General features: G+C 54.9%; 2 protein-coding genes across 8 annotated transcripts in view; one reads left to right on the top strand and one right to left on the bottom strand.

The window, feature by feature from the left end:
• The window catches only part of Bicdl1 (BICD family like cargo adaptor 1), an 84488-nt gene extending 79106 nt beyond the window's left edge, over positions 1 to 5382 (top strand). For 4 of the 6 annotated variants that reach the window (XM_021186707.2, XM_029533633.1, XM_029533632.1 and 1 more), the window contains 2 exons: positions 1565 to 1685; positions 4008 to 5382. In XM_021186707.2, the coding sequence (XP_021042366.1) occupies positions 1565 to 1685; positions 4008 to 4172 (286 nt within the window). In that variant the 3' untranslated portion in view covers positions 4173 to 5382. Of the gene's footprint in view, positions 1 to 1564; positions 1686 to 2235; positions 2345 to 4007 lie in introns of all 6 variants that reach the window. The other 2 variants (XR_003842957.1, XR_003842956.1) reach the window with 1 other exon arrangement.
• A 902-nt stretch (positions 5383 to 6284) lies between these two features.
• Rab35 (RAB35, member RAS oncogene family) overlaps positions 6285 to 16352 on the bottom strand; it is a 15156-nt gene continuing 5088 nt past the window's right edge. The window contains exons 2-6 of one of the 2 annotated variants that reach the window (XM_021222747.2): positions 15399 to 15449; positions 12841 to 12964; positions 9765 to 9889; positions 9557 to 9681; positions 6285 to 7817 (exon numbers count right to left, since the gene is read on the bottom strand). In XM_021222747.2, the coding sequence (XP_021078406.1) occupies positions 7689 to 7817; positions 9557 to 9681; positions 9765 to 9889; positions 12841 to 12964; positions 15399 to 15449 (554 nt within the window). In that variant the 3' untranslated portion in view covers positions 6285 to 7688. The remainder of the gene's footprint in view (positions 7818 to 9556; positions 9682 to 9764; positions 9890 to 12840; positions 12965 to 15398; positions 15450 to 16352) is intronic. The other variant, XM_021222748.2, reaches the window with a different exon arrangement.

Below are 16352 nucleotides of genomic sequence, written 5' to 3'. Positions count from 1 at the left end.
CAGATGGTTGTGAGCCACCATGTGGTTGCTGGGAATTGAACTCAGGACCTCTGGAAGAGCAGTCAGTGCTCTTAACCGCTGAGCCATCTCTCCAGCCCCGGAAATACTTTTTTTTGTTTGTTTGTTTGTTTGTTTGTTTTAAGACTAGGATTCATGTATGATAAGCGAGTTGTGTGGTATGCTTTTGGATCTGGGGTTCCAGTTGAAGACTCCCCCTTTCCTCCTGCACTGCAGCACTGGCCTGCCTCCGCCCTGGCGTTAGTCAGCACATTCCCGTAGCTCCGGGCTGCTCGCGGCGCCATCTGCGGGCAGACGCTGGTACTTCCTGAGGCTAGAGCCGCTGGGAGGCGCCGCCTGCGGCTTGGGAGCTGTCAGGCAAGTCGCGTCCATGGCAACCGCTGCCAGGAGGATTTCCGCTGTTCTTTAACGGCCAATGGCTGTGAGCATGACAAGCAACCTGCAGTGTCTGCACGCTTGCCCATTGGACAGGCTTGGTCCTATCCCTGTGGCCTGCAGCCGCAGTGGGCGGGACCGGGATCAGCCCAGAGTAGTCGGGAGCTGATTCTAGGGCAAAGTGGCTGGTGAATGCACCCGGGTGTGGAGTAGGTGACTAATTGCTGGGTAGAGGGCAAGGCGGGCGGGGAGGAAGTATGGTCTGAGCTCTATAGAAATAAGAATCACCTACTCGTTCCGGCTTTGCTCATTTATGTGTTGTGAGAGCAGAAGGGCGGCCACTGCAGGCCAGGCCTGCGGCCCTCCTCTGGTCTGGCAGGCTCTGCCTTCAGGCAGCGGTGCCGCCTTTGCAGAGCAGAGCAGCTACCCGCAACCTCCTCTCACCCTCTCCACGCGGCCTGCTTTTTGCATTGAGCGGCTAAACTGTAATAATGTTGGGAAGGTGAGCGAAACAGCACCCAAGACACACAAATGGGGAAATACTGAAGTAGGAGGGAGAGCGTCTCCAGGGAGAGCCCCGGTGAATCTCTGTATGGCATGTGGCCACACACTGGCAGTTTTCTTCCACAAAGCTTGACCTTTCCCTAACTGGTGCCAACATGGCAAACTGTCAGTAAGACCATGTATCTGGGTTTTCACCGGTGCCCGTATTGTATTGTGTTTTTAAAATTTTTTAAACAGTTCCCGAGTTACTGCAAACTAATGTTGCTAAAGTATGGCCACCATCCTTTGAACATCTTTATCTTTGGAACAGTTTCTTTAATGGCGGAGTAGCTAGTCCAAAGGACTACCTTCCTATAGCAAGAGGAGAAGGTACTGTGCACAGCCTTGAGTGACAGGCCAGCAAGCAGTGCCTTTGATCCTCTCTAGGCTCTGTCGTCTTTTACCTCCTCGCTGTAACGCCTGTTTAGTGATGACAGATCATCCTTTATACCTATGGCTTGGTTAGGAAGCAGGCATGTTGCGGTCCTTGAAGAAGCTTAGCTCCAGTGACCCTGTGGTGTGGGATCGGCCCTTCCCTTCCCTGTAGACTCTGTGTCTCCTAGTGAAGAGGCAGATGCCCCTGGCACAAGGTGCGCATGTCCATGCTCATCGCGGCCCATGTTTGCAGGAAGAACGCTGTGGAGCTGGAACTCGCCAAATGCAAGATGGACATGATGTCTCTGAACAGCCAGCTACTGGATGCCATTCAGCAGAAACTGGACCTCTCTCAGCAGCTTGAGGCTTGGCAGGTAAGCAAGAGCCTGGGGCCTAGGTGGGGGGTGCACCCAGTCGGAACCCGCACGTATCGATAAGGAGAGTTCTGCCGAGATTCCTGTGAGCCCCCGGCCCCAGGCCTCAGGGAGACAGAAGGCCCGAGCAGCCGCTGGGAGGGCTGCACCTCCACCAGATGTGGTGGTCATTCTGTCTGTCTGTAAGCAATGTGGTTCAGCCCAGTGGTCCCCCACATAGAGGTGCTGGCTGCCCTGCCCCTCTCAAAGGTCTGTGGCTTCTTTTTTCCAAGGGTGCTGTTCAGGCACTGGTCAATGCAGCTATCTCTTAAGTCCCCCATTTTCAGGGTCTCCCAACTCCCTACCACCCTAGGGCCGTGACTCGAGGTAAGCTGATTCAAAATAACGGGTCTAGTGGTTAGCGTCTTTCTCCAAGAGACTAACTTAGTAGTCACCTGGGACTGAGGTGACCGACAGAACAGCAGTGGCCATTCCATCGTGGCCCCGTGGGGCTGGCAGCAGCCAGCGCCATGGCTCACGGAGCTGTCGTCTTCTCTCCTCCCGACTGCAGTTCGCGTCCTCGGGGCTCTTTACTGTCTGGCTGCTTTGGTTTCTGATCTAGTGGCCTTTCTCAGTTCCTGTGCCAACAGCTTTAGTTGTACACCCCTCCTGCCTTTGAGGTGAGATTGAGCCTTGCGTCCATCCATCTGTTGTCCTCTGCCATCTGTCCCACATCTGCCATCTCCCTGTGGCCCACTGTGTTGTGTGCCGGAGCCTGGCCTCATCTCTGTGCCATCAAGTCCCAGTCTCCTCCTCATATCACTGCAGCATGGCAGACCAATGCCGCCCTGTCATAGATGGGTTTGCACAGCAGGATAGCAGCAGGCGGGATTAGGACCAGCTCGTGCACATGTGCACATGTAAAGTTCCAAGGAGATGCATTCCCTGGAAGTCCATTGGTGGATTCAATTATTTAAGTAGAAGAGCGCAGTTGAAGCAACTGTGACAGAAAACATGGCAGCATCGAGAGGACTTTTTCTAAAATTCTAGGTTTTCCCTTATTTCTTGGAGCTTGTCCTAAGTGCCACAGAGCAGTGTGCTGAGAATCTGCACTGGGGCTCAAGAACTAGGAGCCGTGTGCTGGCAAAAGTGACACCGGGTCTAACCTGAGAGGCAAGTGGAGAATGGAGCTGGCAGGGGGAGGAGGAGGAGGAGGAGGAGGAAGAGGAGGAAGAGGAGGAAGAGGAGGAAGAGGAAGAGGAGGAAGGAGAGGAGAGCCAGGGAGGGAGTTGAATGTGATGGAGATGAGGATGGAGGAGAGAATAGGGGAACAAGCTGTGTGCTCGCCACCTGGGGAGGGGTCAGAAAGGTGCTCTGGTTTCATTTGGAGACCTTCAAGTACGCCCACAGAGCAGAGCCTGAGTGCAGCTGAGGTGAGGGGCACCCAGGGTCTGCCCTTCCTCAGCTCACGAGTGCCCACTGAGCCACACAGCCCAACCTTTCCATGCTGCAGGGAGCCCACCATAACCTAGCCTCCCCCGCCGTGTGCTGGGACTCGAGCAGCTGAGTCCCTGTGGCTTCCTTAGGGTCTTTTTGTCAGAGCTCCCAGCTGGGTTGAAGGCTGAAGGAGGTCGTGGCGATTACCAGGGCTCCTTGCAGATGGTAGTGGCAGAGCCTGTTGTCAGGTAGCTGCTTCTAGTCAGTCCAGTGACGAGGGGACGAGGGGCCTGTCGTCAGCTGTTCCTGTCTGAGAGCTGCCATCTATGAAGTGCTTCTTCTAGGCAGCCAGTTCAGTTCAGGCCCTCACCCCATGAAGAAGCCAACAGACTCAAGTGGGGACAAGATAGCATCTCAAGATGGCACTGCTTGTAGCGTTAGCCGTGGGATGCTTGGCCCAGGGGTCATCGCAAGCATAGAGTGTCTGTGCCCTGTGTGCGGGCATGCTGGCTTAGCCTCAGAGTGATTTGAAGGGGGGAAATGAGGACACAACCTTGGGCAGGTCATTGGGCTACAGAGCTCACAAGCCAAGGTCACTCTGGGCTGAGGGTGGGGTGGCAAGCCAGACGGCGGGCACCCAGGCAGCCCCATAAGCTAGTATGGGGCTGCACGGTTATGTAGGCCTTACGACAGAGCATCGGGACGGATGACACGGGCCCTGAGGCTGCACACTAGCTACATGGCATCACATGTCCTGGCGTGGTGTCAACATTCACTTTCTCGGCAAACTACACTGCTTCTTCATGTCATCCCTCATCTTCACCTGTCCACATCTGTCACCTCCCTGTCCAGCCCCAGGACCAGGTAAGAGCAGCTGCTTACCCCCACCCTTCTCCCTCTCTGCAGGATGACATGCACAGGGTCATTGACAGGCAGCTGATGGACACGCACCTGAAGGAACAGAGCCGGCCCGCTGCTGCTGCCTTCCCTAGGGGCCACGGCATAGGGCGGGGGCAGGAACCCAGCACCACAGACGGCAAACGGCTCTTCTCCTTCTTCAGGAAAATTTAGGTGGGGAGCAGTCTGGCCATTGAGAAGGGGGGACTAGCGGCAGTCTGAAAAGGGCTACCCCTTAGCTGGAGCCGGGCAGCTACACTGTCTGCCTACCGGCCCTGGAGCCCAATTAGCTCCAGAGAGCTCACTCCCTATGTCAATGTAATGGAGACTGAGAGGTAGGGGGCCTGCCTTGTCCTCTGAAGGCTGCCCCCCACCAAGGGACGGAGTGAACCCTGTCCCCACTGCTCAAGCCAAGCCGCAGCCTGGGCTTTCCCAGGATCCAGTTAGTGACAGGGCTCAGCCGCACAGACCCACAGCCCACCCTAGAGGCTCTGCTGCCTTCTTGGATTTTGAACGTGGGGAAGAGATTGAGGCCTCCTGTGCATGCCTCAGGAGGCCTGAGCCTCCACTCGAGCCCCAGCCACCGGCCTGGAGTAGGGGAGGCCCGGCCCCTCACCCGTGTGCATGCACCTCTGCTGGAGCCCTGCACAGCAGGAGGCCCAGCCTGTGGCTGTGAGGCCTAAGAACCGGGTGTACAAGCTCTGTTGAGGCCATCCTGTACCCCAGGGAAGGCCATCTTCTGGCTGCCTCCAGTGCAGTCCTTACCCCTAGGGAGGCCTGGGCCGGGCAGCATTCCCATTGCCCCTGTAGGCTTTTTAGCCTCCAGACTCCCCCTCATGGGATAGGACTTGTCTTCCACAGCACCCTCCCACCTCAAATGCAACTTCTTGGCCAAGCTGAGCAAGTTGAGGCCACAAGAGCGGCCTCTGAGGGGCCTGGTTCTACTACCCTCACACTGAAGGTCGCGTGGGTGCCACAGGGTAGATGGGGTAAGGCTGCTGGGAGCCTCCAGATACTGCCCACCAGGCCTCTAAGGGACAAAGGCCTAAGCCTGCTGCTTCTGCTCCTTCTGCAGCAGCCCCCACCCCCCCATCTCTGCTGAGGCCCCAGCTCAGAGGCTGTGGGCCCAGCCTGCAGCTGCTCACCTCTCTCTGAGCCTCCTGCCCTCCACAGGAAAAGCACAGCAGGGCTGAGCGGAAAGAATGTACTTATAGATATGTACATACCACAGTGCTGTAATTTTGTATGTAGCAATTGTGTAAATACATGTATGGATTTTATAATACACACATATAAATCTATAAAGGCATATTTTTAGAAAAACAGCGCACCACTGCTTCTTTTGCAAATAGTCTGAATAAGAATAAAATGAATTTCTACAGAACTTGTGCCTCAGTTCCTGGGGATGTGGAGGGCTGTTTGATATGGACATGCCTTAGGATGTGTCAAAGCCACCACTGGCTCTTGGTGTAGAGGGCCAGGACCAGCCCCAGAAGGGCGACTTGTAAAAGTGGCAGTGTCGTCCCACATCCTCCTCCAGCGTGGCAGAAACTTCAGCCCAGCCTAAAGATCTCACTGTAGGCACAAGCTGCATTCTTCCGGTGTGTGCAGGGTAAACACGGAGTGGCCCCTGACAGTGTCCCAGGGCCCTCCATGGGCAGCACCCGAGGACAAGAGCTGGATCAACAGCGAATGGAGCCAGGTACCCAGAGCACAGGGGAGGGAGAGCAAACAGACCCTGGGAGGAAATTTGGCAGCTTGAACCTTTATTTTTTAGTATTTTTTTTTAAAAAGCATAATTAGAAACTTTCAATACAGAAATAATCCTAGCAAACCGTTTCAAAGGTTGTTGTTTGACAGGAGTTTCACATGGGCCACCAGGACACCAGTTTACCCCCACCCTTATCCCCACCCCACTCATGCATGTAACACTGCGGGAGGGACAGGCACACTGTTGTCACCAACACCACCCACCACCTTAACCGGCGGGTGCCAGAAGCCATGAGGGCATCCAACTTGGGCTGGATGCTCCGGGATCACCCTCTTATTGCTTGAATTGGCAAACACTCCCGTCCTGGTTCCCACATGCTCAGAAGCATGTCACCTGCCCAGGACAACAGGCCCCGGGTCAGCCAAGGCAGTCTCTACCCCAACTCCCAGCTCACCGGAGGCGTGTGGAGTCGCCTAGTGCTTGACCCTCAAGTGTCTTCCGCAGCCCCCAAACCCAGCCTGATGCTCAGAAACAGAACCGAAGCCTTTGACAATTCGGACAAGTGGACAGACAGGTGAGAAGAAAGCCCCAGTTTTATTGATTGAAAACCCATCCACAGTGTTAACATGGAAAATTTGCAGTACTCTGTGATGATTGTCCAGTCAGGACTGTGCCTGAAAATCGCCTAGGAAAGAAGATCTAAAACACATTATGGTGTCCAAATCAGTTCTGAGTTAACGTGATCCTTCAAGGGGAAAGGGGACCAAGTGTGTGGGGAAGGGGGGAGTAACCAAATGCAGGGCACCCTGGTGGGTGGCTAGCTAGGTGAATACTGGCTGCCCCCACCCCACTGCCACTTCTTAGTGGCTAAGAAGTCTTCCTACAACCTTCATACTAAAAACAGGTCTGTCAGTAATGCAAAAGCCACCGGTCAGGCCCAGCTTGAGGTGCCTTCCGGGAGCCCAGCAACCCCTGGCTCTGCCGCAGGCGCCTGGTGCTACGTTACAGACTATCTCCAGCGGGAGGCCCTCGAGCACACAGGTATGAGGGTGCAAAGCAAGCCTTTCCCGTGGAAGGGAGAGCGCCTAGTCCTGCACTCAACAGAAGCCATACACCTTTTCTAAAAATACTGAGCCTGAAGTGGGACAGTCATATCTTTTGCTATTGAGCCAATCAGATCTCAAGGAAATAATTGTGAGGAACTTAGTTCGTTGGATTTGGCTTCATTGGTTGTATTTGTTAAAATTATGCTCCCCCTTGCGAGCTCTGTCTCTGTACAGACGTCCCACTACCTTTCTGTGGGAACTGAAACATGTTGGGTAAGTGAGAAGCCATATGGCTCCCCTTGGTTTCTAGCAGAGGCATCTAGAAGGCAGAATGAGAAGCCTGTTGTCCACAAGGGCAGGACTGAGTTCCTCTGTGGTAGGAACTGAAGGCCCAGGGCCAGCAGAGGGCAGGGTCTGTGTGGAGCCAGGTTCCCAGCTCCCAGAGCAGCTGCAGCATAGGAGCCATGTGGAGTGCACTCCATGGGCCAAGGATGGATGGCCAGAGACTCAGCTAGACACGAGGTTGGCTCCTCAGGAAGCTGCCGTCGAGCTGGAATGGGAGGGCTTGGGAGGGTCTGTTGCAGCAGGTTGGCAGGAAGGAGCCAAAAGCCAGAGCAGGCTGAGGGTGTGCAGCTGGTTAATGCAATATACACTATGTACAAACTGGTTAATCAGTCCACTCAGCTGGCAGCGTCCTCACCAGGTCCAGGCGCCTCAGCAGGGAAGAGGGCACCGTGGGGAAGGGCGGGCTCGTCCAACACCTTCTTGGCACTCAAGGGGAAAAGGGGAGGAAGTGCCGATGGCGCCTCCCGATACAAAAAACGTGGAGAGAATTCTTTAAATAACGGCACTAAACTGAGACTGTCCCCCGAGAGCCTCCGAGGCCTCAGGCTGGGGAGGGATGCAGTGCAGTCTCTGCAGTGGGCTGGGGCATTAGCAGCAGCGTTTCTTTCGTTTACTGTTTTTGGTGAGCTTCACCACATCGTTCTGTTGTTGCTGCTGCTGTTTCGCCAAGTTGTCTTTCTTTGCTCGTAGAACCAGCTCTGTGATACAGTTGAACATCTGGAGAGATGACAGGGCAAGGCTGACCCCGTGGGCTAGCACAGCCACTTCCCCAGGACATTGCTATTCCTCAAAACCTTAGTGTGTGCATGCAAACGTGTTGCAGGGTGTTTTGCCATGACTCTGTAGCCCAGCCTAGCCTTAAACTCAATCCTCCTCCTGCCTCCGCAGTGCTAGGGTTACAGATGTGAACTGTGTGCCATCAAAACACATTGTACTACAGGAGTTCTCACCTTAACCAGCACTGAGACCCTTTAAAACAGTTCCTCCTCATGTCGGTGACCCCCAACTATAAAATTATTTTGTTGTTACTTAATAACTGTAGTTTTGCTACTATTATGAATTGTCATTAAATATCTGATATGTGACCCCTGTGAAGGGGTCATTCGACCCCAATGGGGCCACAACCCGCAGGTTAAGACCTGCTGCTCTAGGCAGAGGGAGTGAGTTAAAGGCTGAAAGCCTATGGCTGTCTTGGGGACTCTCTCTCTTACAGGTTCGCTGGGCCCCCGGAACTGGAGTCACGGCCAGGTGTGAGCTGCCTGGCAGAGGTGCTGGGAACGGAACTCAGGCGCTATACAAGAGTGGCACAACCAACCACTGAGCCAGCTTCCCAGCCCTTTTTAACACATAGTTATAAGCCTTCAGCTAGTACCTCTGGCAATACAAAGGGATGCCACTCTGCATGTAGACGGAGGGAAGTCACTGCCTGCCCACTTGTCACCACCTCCCTGCAGTGGGGCCAGACACTGCCTAAATCTTTTCCATGACTACCCAGTGTCCTCGTGAGAGGAGCCACCAAGCCACAGGCCCACTCTGCCCCAAAAGGCAGGAGCAGCTAAACTAAGCTCAGCCGTCCTTGGTACCAGAGAGATGACCCAGGGCTCAGGAGCTCGTAGGCGCCCTTTGAGGAACAGGGTGGAGCACAGCAGGGCATCCGACAAGCACTTCCCCCAGCCCCATGGTCTCTCTCTGATGCCCTCTGTGGCTTCTGCGTGTGCACAAGTGCGTCCACACACACACACACGCACACAAGGCTCTGGAAGGAGGGCTGAGCTAATGTCCCCACCTATTGAGTAAGCGTGCTGTAGAGTACTCGGCACACCTCAGCTCACTCGATCCTCCCTGGGTACACATGAGCAAAGGAATCTCACAGAGGGAGGTCAGTCCTGGTCTGGCCCTGAGGAGCCCACCTTCCCGAGCACCTCTAGACGCCTCTCTAGGGCCAGGGAATGGGCCACATGGGGCCTGTGGCGAAAGCCCTGGCTTTGCTCCCTCAGAGTCACAGCCTGGGGGAAGGCGCCAACCCTCAACCCCAGGTACTTCGACAGGTGCCCTTGCACGCCGGAGGCCAGGAAAGCAAGCGACCAAGAGGGGCAGGAAAGAGGTGGTAGTGATGGACTCACGGAAAGGCCAATAGGAAGCAGCTGGAATAGAGAATGAGAGGCTTCGGGGTGGCAAAGGCCAGGCCATGACTCCACCTCTCACCGTAGTTCCTAAGGCTACTCGTATTCAGAAAGAGGAACTTGTTTTCCTCTAAGAAAAATGGGATCTGCCCCAGAGGACAGCTGAGCTAAGAGCTAAGACCTTCACAGGGCCTGCCTAGAGCCAGCAAGTGTGCACTACATAACCACGCGTCACTCAGGTGCCTTAGCAGGCCTGGAGTGGGAGAAGCCTGGGGTGGAGAACAGCGTCCCTGGGTCCTCCCCGCCCTCTGCCAGGGCTCAGGCAGAGCTTACCTCTTCCACATTGACGTTCTCCTTGGCACTGGTCTCAAAGAGCTGGATCCCCATCTGCCCGGCAAATTTGTAGGCATCTTCTGTCTCTACCACCTTCCGCTCAGGGTCATCATTCTTATTGCCCACTTTAAGACAAAGCAGAGTCACCCGCCTGTGAGAACTCCACGTGCAGCTCTCCTGCCCTCCCCACCCTCGGGCCCAGCCTCACCTAATATTCGGCACACATCGTCACAGTTCTGGTTGATTTCATGAAGCCATCGCTTGACATTGACAAAGGACTCGGCACTAGTGACGTCGTAAACCACAATGACCCCGTGGGTCCCCCGATAATACCTGTAGGGCCAAGATGTGCATCAGGGCTTTGGCCTGGGACAGAGCTGCTTCCTTGGGCCCCGCCTGCTGCAGGACGGTGGCTGGGGAAGGTGCGGGCATCCAAGCCCAGCCCTGCACCCAACCTTGACCACCAGCAGGACAGGCTGCCCCAGCCCCACTGGCTTCTCAGGCCTGTCCCTGGCAGCTAACCATCCAGGGTGGACCAGGTCTGAAGAGTCACCCTGCTGACTCAGGGCGCCGTGAGCTGGAAATGTCTTTCAAGTTCTCCTTTTATTTTTAGAATTCAGAAGGTTCCTGTGTTTGACATGTTATCACCATCCTTGTTCAAATGTTCAAACTTTCTTTCCAATCTCGGTAGTAAAATGCCATCCCAGGAGGCTGCACCTACACAGAGCCATGGCAAAGTGCGTCCCTTTCCCCGTGGGCAGTGACACTTCTCTTCCCGCTTTTGGCCGATTGTGCCAGTGAGGAAGACCGTGGCGGCTACCAGGCCTCCAGCAGCTGTAGGAGAGACCCAAATAACCCTGCAGACACAGGCCCGCCAGAAGGTCTGGAAGGTAGCTGGCTGCCATCTCTGCTCTCTGAACATCTGCTACTCAGAAAGCCAGACAGCACCAACCCTGCAGCACAGGGCCTTAGGCCTCGGAGCGCCAGAGGCCAAGCAACGGCCTTGGCCCCACTCTAACCCCAGGACTGTCCCTCCGAGCCTTGTCACTAAAGCTACCTATTCTTGACCACTAAGGTCTTAAACACCGAGATTGCAAACCCAGAAGGCAGAGTGCTTCCTGTCCCGGGTTTCAAGTTGGCTACACCAGGATCCACAGCCCAGCCTGGTGAAGGGATCCCCACTGTCCACTCTCCATAGTCAAGACATATCTGAAAAGTGGAACCTGGTTGTGTCTCTGAAAGACATGGACTCTGGAAGCGGCCCTGCTTGCATCCTACCCCTTACTTCGCTTCCTATAAAACAGGGTGCAAGTACAGACCAGACGTCAAAGAGGCTGTGAGGACGAGATTGCAGATGCCACCCGAGGCTGGGAACAGTTCAAAGACAGTGTAGGGTGCTCTTTACTGTCAGGACAAGTGTCGTCCACGGCAATCTGGAGTCCCAGATGAGGGTGGCAGAACCAAGAGTGGGTGGGTGGGCGGGCAGGGCACCCCCAAGGGCAGGACAACACACTCTATGCAGACTTGTTCCAAGGCTGTGAGCCTTCGTGGCTTGGAGGGAGCCTAGAGTAGAGTCCCACTCTCTCAGCTCAGGACCCCTAAACCAACCTGGCCCTGATCCCACAGTAAACTCAACTACTAGCTCAACAGCATAGCTTGGTGGGTGCCTCTAGAGCAGAAGCGCATATGAGAGCCACATGGACAGACACACGCTCCTGCCGGCAGAAGCACAACAGCAGAACACCTATATAACCTTTCCTTTGCTGAAGATACCAAGAACCGGCACACCACTGCCCTAGCTCCTGCCATGCCAGGAAAGCCTTGGCCAGGGCAGGGCCATGGGTGACCCATACCCCTGGCTAGCAGGACACCAGGGCTTCCAGGCGTCTGACCCAGGTCTCTCACATTCCCTGCCTTAGTCATCTTTGCCCCTACTGGGCCCAGCGCAGCCTCAGCACCCAGCTCGGTCTCCTAGGCCAGCACAGGCTCCATTCCTCCCGAGGGCCACAAAGTTCCTTCCTCAGGAAAGCGCTCTCTTAGCAGACACACCGAGTCCAGCCACTTCTGTTCCTCTACCTCCCAAACAGTCAGCTATCTCAAGGGCCTCTCAACACAGGGATGGGTCTCTCCACAGCCCCCTTGGTAGGCCCTCAACTGCCTTCTACTTCAGAACTAGCCACGCCTAAGACTCCAAGGCAGGGGCTAACCTTGGTTTGCCCAGACAGGACAGGGCCCTGGACCAAGGCAGCCCTGGACCATGGCACTCATACCCACTACAATGCAGACAGTACAACCCACACACCAACCTCACCCTCAGCTGAGTGGCCCCTGTGCTTCCCTAATGGCTACCTGTGCTTCCCTGCTGACAGAATGGGGAACACTGCCCTGAGATGTGCAACTGTTTATAAGGAAGGCCAGCGAGGTGTCCGCAGAGGCCAGCCCTGCACGCATCACGGAGCCCCCTTCTCAGAAGCACCTTCAGCTCTGAGAAATGGCCCATGCCTTCAATCCCAGCCTAAGCAGGCAGACATCTGTGAACTCGAGGGCACCCAGGGTACACAGTGAGGCCCTGTCTCACATACCCAGACCCACCTTATCTGTAAAATGGAGTCACAGCACAGAGAACACAGAAAGCCACAGTGACTCGTGGAGAGTCCAGACCTAGAGACCAGGACTCGAGCCTCGGAATTTAGGCAAATCTGAGGCAGAAACCTCTGGGCAGACATGGACACAGAAGCTAGGCAGCTCGACAAGGACACACAGCAGAACAGATGTTTAAATTCCAGTTTCATGAGCACCTAAGAACTCGGACTCTGCATGACTCCACGCTAGAGTGAGTTCTACAGACACTAGCAGACAGACTGCCCAGCTGACAGACACCGGGGATGTGGAGGAAGGGCCCCACACCTATGGTCTCCAGGCATCCACAGAGCCACCTCTGAGGAGTCGGGATAGGTGACCAGAGACTGCACAGAACAAACTGACACCACCAAGAACTGTCAGTGGCTCAGTGGGCATCAGGGAAAGGCTTGTCACCCAGAGAGGAAAATACTGCTGCTGTTGCCACCTGAGGACAAAGGAACTGCCAGCAGGTAGAACTGAGAGAGTGCCCATAAGTGAGTGACAGTCTCTGCCAGGACGGATACCGGGGCCAAGGGCTCCGCCCATTACACGCCCCTGGTCCTAGTGGCTGCCACCACACACCATGGCATCTTACTATTTCCATTCAGCAATGTCACGCAACTCCACGCAAACACCCAAGGCCAGGGGTTCAGGGGACTCACGTAGAGGTGATGGTGCGGAAGCGCTCCTGCCCTGCCGTGTCCCAGATCTGCAGCTTCACCTTCTCTCCGTTGATCTCCACAGTCCGGATCTTGAAATCCACCCCGATCGTGGTGATGTAGCTGCCTGCATGGAGGCAGCCTGTTATTCGAGCCCCTTGGTCCCCGGCCCACCCCACCCCACTGTGTGTGCTCCATCCAGGATAGGCCAGAAGGAGAGAGACCTGAACCAAGAAGGCTCACCTGCTCCAGCAGGCCCACAGTGAGACAGGGCACAGGGTAAGAAAGACTTTCAGAAACACGCTACGAATGACGTAAAAATGTGATGTGACTGAAGACATGGTGGAGGCTTTTACTGAAGGGCAGGGTAGGGACATGTCCACTGTGACTGAGAATGGAGCACACCTATTCAGCCCGGGTTTCTCCTTGTATTGAGGGTGGAGGATCGCCTTCAAAGTTGACTAACAGGACCCAACACTGCACTTTCCAGAGGGGGACAACAGCAACGTAGCCACGGCAGGTTTGGGGTTTGTGAGGCTAAGCCCAGGTGAGAGAGGAAGGAGTCGGGCCTTTGTGTACTGCTGAGAACGTCCACTCCTTCACAGCAAAGAAACCTCTGAAATGGCTTTAGGGCACCTGTGTGGAAGATGCACTTAAGCACACCGCCCACTTCCGTAGTCCACTGTGGTACAGGCTTACAAACAGCATGGGTCCCACTCCATCCAGAACACACCAAGATCCTCTTTCAAAGGCCCAGAGGACCATGTGAAGTGTGGCAAGGACATAGGAAAGGCCAAAGTTCAAGGCGAGGCAGAAATGGAAGCAAGAAGGTAGTAGAAACACTTAGCAGACTCTGTGATGGGGAATGACAGCCACAGCAGGACAAGCACCCAGACACCGGGCCAGTATCCGGTACCCTGTGGGCCAGCAGCTCCTCCCACGTGAGCTAAGGAACAGTGGTTCTCAACTAGGGTAGCTCTGCTCCCAGAGAACACATGTAATCGAAGACAATTTCAGCCATCGCAGTGCAACCAGCATCTAGTGAGCCACCGAGGGCCTGGGCTCAGTTCCCAGCACCCACATGGAGACTCACCACCGCAGACAAAAACCCCAGCTACAGTTCCAGAGGGAAGGCTGATGGCTGGCACGTAGGTGAGCACAGTTCCCTGAAGAGCAACTGCAGCCCTGGTGAGGTGGGGCTCAAGTGGGTCAAGGTGCGTGCTGCCAAGCGGGATGTCCTGGGTGAGTCCCACAGGATGGGAAAAGAGAACTCACTCCCGAATGTCCTCTCTCCTACACAGCCACACCATGGTGGTCTAAGGGAGAATGACCCCCACAGGGTCATATACCTGATGGTTAGTGACCAGGAAGTAGAGCTGTTTGAAGGGATGACAAGGATTAGGAGGTGTGGCCTTATTGGAGAAAGTGTGTCCCTGGGGGTGGGCTTTGAGGTTCTAAAGCTCATGTCAGGCCTAGGTTCCCCCCCCCCCCCTCCAGATCAGGATGTAGCTCTGAACTCCTGTTCCAACCCAATACTTGCCAACACGGCCCCACGGTGATAATGTACTGACCCTCTGAAACTGCAAGCTAAGCCCCCAATTAAATGCTTTCGTTTACTAAGAGTTATGGTGGTCACGGTGTCTCTTCACAGCAGTGGAACAGTGATCAAGACACATGGCATGTCCCTTCATACACCACAGCATGTCCCTTCACATACCATGGAGGTCCCCTTCGCCCTCAGCTTCAGTCAAATAAGTAAGTTTTTAAAAAAGCAATTTGGTAGTACCAGGCAAAGTTGAAACACCCTAGACTCCATGCCCTAGTAACCTCACTTCTATGTGTACAAAAAGAACAGTGTGAACAGTGCAGCCAGTGCTGCTGCTCTGAAGCAACCAGAAGCCACCCGACCAGGGTGGTGTCAGTGAAGGACAGTGCATCTAGACAGAAGCAACTTCCCAGTCATTACAGAACCAAGGGAGACTGGGCATGGTGAGATGCGTACACCTTTCATCCCACTACAGAGGAGGTGGAGCTTTGTGAGTTCAAGGCCAACCTGGTCTACATAAGTTCCAGGCCAAGGCAGAGATCTATAGGGAGACTCTACCTGAAAACACAGCAGGTCTGTGGGGAGATACCAAGGCTGAGACATGTCTCTTGACAAAGTCAAGCATTCTGAACAGCTCGTGGGGCTAGAAAATACTGACAGACCACCACTCCAAGCAGAGGCCCCAGAGCAACAAGAGTCTGGTAGGGACAACTGTCATTTTTCCATTATGGACATATTCCTACTAGATATGTCCTATCCAGTATATGTAGTAGGACTTTAAACTCCTAAGTGTGGACACAGAGACACCCTGAGAGGAAGTGGGGACCAACAGAGGCCTTCTGTGAGGAGACGGACCAGGCAGGGCCCCGAAGGCTTCTTTCCTGAGCCCCAGAGCCCCACTTTCCCTCATCCAGCAGCCAGAATCAGTCTCCAGCATCAGAAGCAGTAGATGGGTCTGGAGCAGGGTAGGGGATTCCAAAACCAAACACCCCATCCGCACCCGGGGGGGCCTCACCTGAGAAGGTGTTGTCTGCAAATCGTAACAGCAAGCTGCTCTTGCCCACACCTGCAATACAGAACACATGAGATAAGCTGGGGGGAGGGCTTCCTCCTTTTAGCCCATCCTTCCTTAGCCCAGTGGGGCCAGAACTCTTCTCAAGGGCAGCCTGTCTCCCGCACACCAAGAACATCTTCCAGTCAATCGCTGACCTTTCCCTCTGTCTCATGTAAGACAAGCTGCTCCCAAACCCTCTGGGGGACATGACGGAGGGACTCATGCCCAGGCCCTGCTCTGAGGGCTGCCCCAGCAGCCTGGAGGAAGACACCAGACAACAGAGACGAGCAAGAGGAAGGTCAAGCAAATGAGACCTGTCCAAGCGCATCCTCAGCAAACTTCATGCCACTTTAGTTTGCAAAGAAATGCAAAGGTGGAAAGAGCCCCTGGTTTAATCAGGGATATTCTGTAGGTGAAGAAAGTGAGGCTCACACGACCAGAGCCCCTACTTGGCGACCACCCCATGAGTGCCTGGACCTCTGAACTTGCCAATGCAGCTCCTCCATGTGCCTTGTAAACATGCCCACCCTCTCACGCCCCCCACCACCACCACCACCAAACACAGTGACTCTGGTTGGCCAGAACACCAACCTGCCTCCTGTCCTCTGCCTCCACCACCCCAAAGTGGCTAGACTGGCCAACCTCAGAATAAAGACGATCGCACACTCAAGTCTGTGCAGTGGCTCCTGATGCTCCCAAAATCCCAACTCTGTAACCTCCCATGAGGAGACCAGGGCTTACGGAACAAGCAGCTAAGACCTAAGGTGCGGGGCTGGTGAGATGGCTCAGTGAGTAAGAGCACCCAACTGCTCTTCTGAAGGTCCAGAGTTCAAATCCCAGCAACCACATGGTGGCTCACAACCATCCGTAACGAGATCTGACGCCCTCTTCTGGAGTGTCTGAAGACAGCTACAG

Source organism: Mus pahari, chromosome 23 (assembly GCF_900095145.1).
Source record: "Mus pahari chromosome 23, PAHARI_EIJ_v1.1, whole genome shotgun sequence".
In the NCBI taxonomy this organism is placed as follows: domain Eukaryota; kingdom Metazoa; phylum Chordata; class Mammalia; order Rodentia; family Muridae; genus Mus; species Mus pahari.
Note: the sequence above shows the minus strand (reverse complement) of the source record. Positions and strands in the feature narration are given on the sequence as shown.